The 3,726-nt window shown below is 60.1% G+C and overlaps 1 protein-coding gene across 1 annotated transcript in view; it reads right to left on the bottom strand.

Moving 5' to 3' along the window:
• Positions 1–3,715, bottom strand: part of WNT7A (Wnt family member 7A) — a 68,541-nt gene extending 64,826 nt beyond the window's left edge. The window contains exon 1 of the mRNA XM_007449154.1: positions 3,344–3,715. Coding sequence (XP_007449216.1) covers positions 3,344–3,414 — 71 coding nt within the window. The 5' untranslated portion in view covers positions 3,415–3,715. The remainder of the gene's footprint in view (positions 1–3,343) is intronic.
• Positions 3,716–3,726: the final 11 nt, after the last annotated feature.

Here is a 3,726-nt window from a genome sequence, read left to right as displayed (position 1 = left end):
AGAGAGGCGTCAGTGTGGCTCGTGGGTATCTGGCCTGAGGGTGGGGCCATTTCCTAATATCAAGATAACCCCAAAGAGGCTCCAGTGGTAGCCCTGACAATGCAGCTAGCCCTCCCTTTACACAAAGATGGCCCACTTGTCTGGAGCTTCCTTTTGTATAATCCTTTAAAGGTCATCAAGCATCCTTTGAAAGAGAAGACCTCACTCTGGTTATAATAATGAGCTCCCATTTACATGGGCCATGGTCAGCCGCTGGGCTAAGTGCCTCATCTTTCCAGTCCAGGCTCAGCTGTGGGACGTTGTTCTGGAATTGGGATTTCTCAAGGCGAGGGTCCCCTGACCAACACCACAAAAGCTGAGGTGACCCCACTCCTCTCGAAACACATAACTGCCGCTCCTGCCACACACCAGCCCTCTTCCTGCCTCGGGCAGGTCCCTCTCCCTGGAAGCTCTCTCACCCCCTGACCTTCACACGGTTGGCTTCTTGCCATCATCCAAGTGACCTCAAGGGTCACCTCCCTGACCATCCCACCTAAGGGAACCTGCCTCTCCACCCCATTCCTCCTAACTTTCCATCACAATCTCTGTTTTGTTTACTTAATACTCTTGATTACTCATGGTCTTCTGAAATGTTTTAATGTATGTGTTTGCTTTTAACCTGTGTGCTTGCTTGTTTATCACCTGTCTTTCTCATTAGACCATCAGCTCCTTGAGGACAGGGAGGCTGTCTGCTGGGCTTGCTGAATGGATTGTGGAGCTTCAAAAATGTCACTGCCTATTACACAGCAGGTGCCCCTAGTTATGCCTTGAATGCATCTGGGAACTTCTGCAGCATCCCTATTATATGCAAATGCAGTATGGCAGTGCTACCACTAACTCTAGACCAGTTGGCCTTTCTAAACAGCCCTATAGGGCAGGAATCACCACCTCCATTTCACATATCCACTTTGCGTAGCTGAGAACAGAGGCTCACCGAGGTTCAGGCCTGGAGGCTAGCAGGTGATGGATCTAAAACAGGACCCTAGCAAGAGCTCTTGGTCATTCGTCTCAGCCACTCAAAGAGAGTCTAACACGGAGCTAGGATATTTTAAATGTTTCAGGAAGACGCAGCACAGAAAGAGGAGGTCAAGTGGAGATGTTCTGGCCACAAGTCAGGAGGAACCTCTCGACACCTAGTTGACCACCAGGAAATCCCTACACCGGCAGAGAGTGAAACTACATATTGGGGTAAAAAAATGCACAGGAACCAGTCTCGCAGCTAAGAGCTCAGGTCTAGGGTGCCATCTAAGCTTCCTTCACCTAGTAGCTGTGTGACCTTGGGCAAGTTACATCCCCTCTCTGTACTTCAGTTTTCCCATCGCTAAAATGAGGATATTAACTAGACCTCACCTCATAGGGCTGCTGAAAAATTAAATGTGTCAAAACATGGGAAGTGCTCTGAACGTATCAGGCACACAGTGAGTACTCAATAAATGAGCTGCTGTGGTAGTTATTATTATTGCATCTGATTGTTACAAAAAGGCTAGTGCTTGAGTCACTTGAACTATCCAAATAAAAGAAGAATACCACAGGTGCCCTGCCATCCATCCGAGGAACCAAAAGGCCTCCCATGCCCATTTTACAGATGGATAACCCGAGGTACAGAGAGCAGCAGCAGGGCCTGGCCCCAAACCACCCTGCAACTCCTCCCGACCTGGCCCTCTCCCCACCCCAAAGGGCGGCAGCGGGGCGGAAGGCCGGCGCCCTCCCTCCGGGCAGCTGGGCCCCTGCGGGGACTATGAGGTCTCGGCGCCGCCGGCGGGAGGTCGGGCGGGCGGGGCGGCCAGGGGAGTTATTTTCTGTTGTTTTCCCTTTCTCTCTCCCCTCCCGGGTCCCTCCACCCCGTTTCTAATTAAAAAGGAGATAAAGCCGCACGCGGCCAGCGCCAATCAGCCCGACCGGCTTCCTGGATGCTGGATGCGCGCGGGACGGCGGGGCGCGGGCCAAGATGAAGATTAAAGCAGGGGAAAAAAAGGAAAGCCACTCAGATGCGGGCGAATCAATAACACTTAAAACACACCGGCAGGCAGGCAGCGCACGAGCCTCGCAGCCGCCTCTCCGCCCGCGGTCGCGTCTCGGCCCGCGGTCAGTGCTGGCAGCCGCTTGGTCCGCTCTGTGCGCACCTGCTGGCCGCCACGGCCGGTCAACTTGAGAAATCCCCACGCCAGAGCCGCGGGGTGGGGAAACGGGGGAGTGGTAGTGACAAAACACAAAGGATCCACCACACACACACCATCGCCGCAGCCCCTGCAGTCCGACCTTTCCCCGAGCGGAGATGGGGGAGCAGGTTGCGTGAAACCTGCCAAGGTGGCCCTTGAGCGTCAGAACCTCTACCCATCCCTAAAGCCCCCGCCCCCACCTCCCGTGCTTCACGCCCATTATCTCCGAAGTACAAAGGGTGACTGGCCGCGCAAATGCAGCTCCAAGACGCGTCCCGAGCCGCCCCCTCCCACCTTCCAGCCAGCGCGCCGCCCCGGCCCCACCTCCTAGAAAGGCTGGCGTGGGGCAGGGAGGGCTGCTCCGCGAGCGAGCCGGCCGCCTTGGGTGCCCAGTTTTAGGGGGCGGGGTGTCCCGCCTCTCTCTGGCGCTGGCTCTGCTTGTCTCCCTGGGGGTCTCGGGCCATCTCTAGCTGTACCTTTGTATGCGTCTGTTAGGGTGGTTGGCGCTGTCCCCTTCGCCTGGGATGGGGCTCCGGGAGTCTGAGGGTCCTTGAAAACCGGGTGGTGCCAAGGCTCTGAGGAGCGGTTTGTGTTTTTGCCAGCGAACGTCCCTCCCTCCGGGTACCTGTTCCCTGTTCACGGACCGGCCCCGCCAGCCGCCCGGAGACTGCCCTGTACTAGGAGCGGCCGTGCCCTCGCCTCTGTGTACAGAGTTCCTTTCGGGCTCTGGGAGCTGAGCTCCCTGCGAGCGGCTGTGGTCCTGGCTGGGTGTTCCCGCTGGACCTGCTGTTCCCATGCCCTGGTCTGAAGGGTCCTTGGGAGACGCTGACCGTTGCAGCGGCTAGCCCTCTTCAGAGTCCCCCAAGCTGGAGCGTCCCTACTGGCTGTCCTTGGTTTGGGGGTCTTCCAGCCTCAGGCGTTCTCAGGACGGCCGGTCCCCCGTGTCTCTGGAGCTGTGCGCGCCCCTGGGGCTCCCGCCCAAGGGGGCCCTTTGTGCGCCCACCGCTCCCGCACCGCGCCCACCCGGCGTTTCTGAGGAGCCAAGGAAGTTAGCGGCCGGCGGCGGCTCGCGGGCGGCGCAACCCCTCCCCAAGCCACGCCAACTTTGCCGGGACGCGCGTGCAGGAGGTGCGAGCGGCCCTTACCCGATGCGGAGGTAGACCATGCCCAGGCTGAGAAAGAGGTGGCCCAGGCAGCGCCGCGCTTTCCGGTTCATAGTCCCCGCTGGCCGCCGGGGCCGCGGGCCGGGCTGTGCTGATCCCGCGGGCCGGCCCTGGCGGGGCAATCAACATAGCCCGCCCGGGACGCGCGGGCCGAGGCTTCCCGGGGCCGTCTGTCGTGCGGCCGTCCGCGCGCTCGGCGCCTGAGCCTCGCCGGGAGCGCGGGAGCCACGGAGCGGGAGGAGGGAGGGAGGAGCAAGCGCGGCACGGGGCGACGCCGGGCTGCGCGCGAGCGGCCGGTGCAAGTGTGCGAGGCGCGGAGAGTGCGGGGGCGCTGCAGCCGCCCGCCCCCGCCCCCGCCCCCGCCC

Source organism: Lipotes vexillifer, unplaced genomic scaffold (assembly GCF_000442215.2).
Source record: "Lipotes vexillifer unplaced genomic scaffold, Lipotes_vexillifer_v1.1 scaffold2162, whole genome shotgun sequence".
Classification (NCBI taxonomy): domain Eukaryota; kingdom Metazoa; phylum Chordata; class Mammalia; order Artiodactyla; family Lipotidae; genus Lipotes; species Lipotes vexillifer.
The sequence above is the reverse complement of the archived record's forward strand: the minus strand, read 5'-3'. Positions and strand labels throughout refer to the sequence as shown.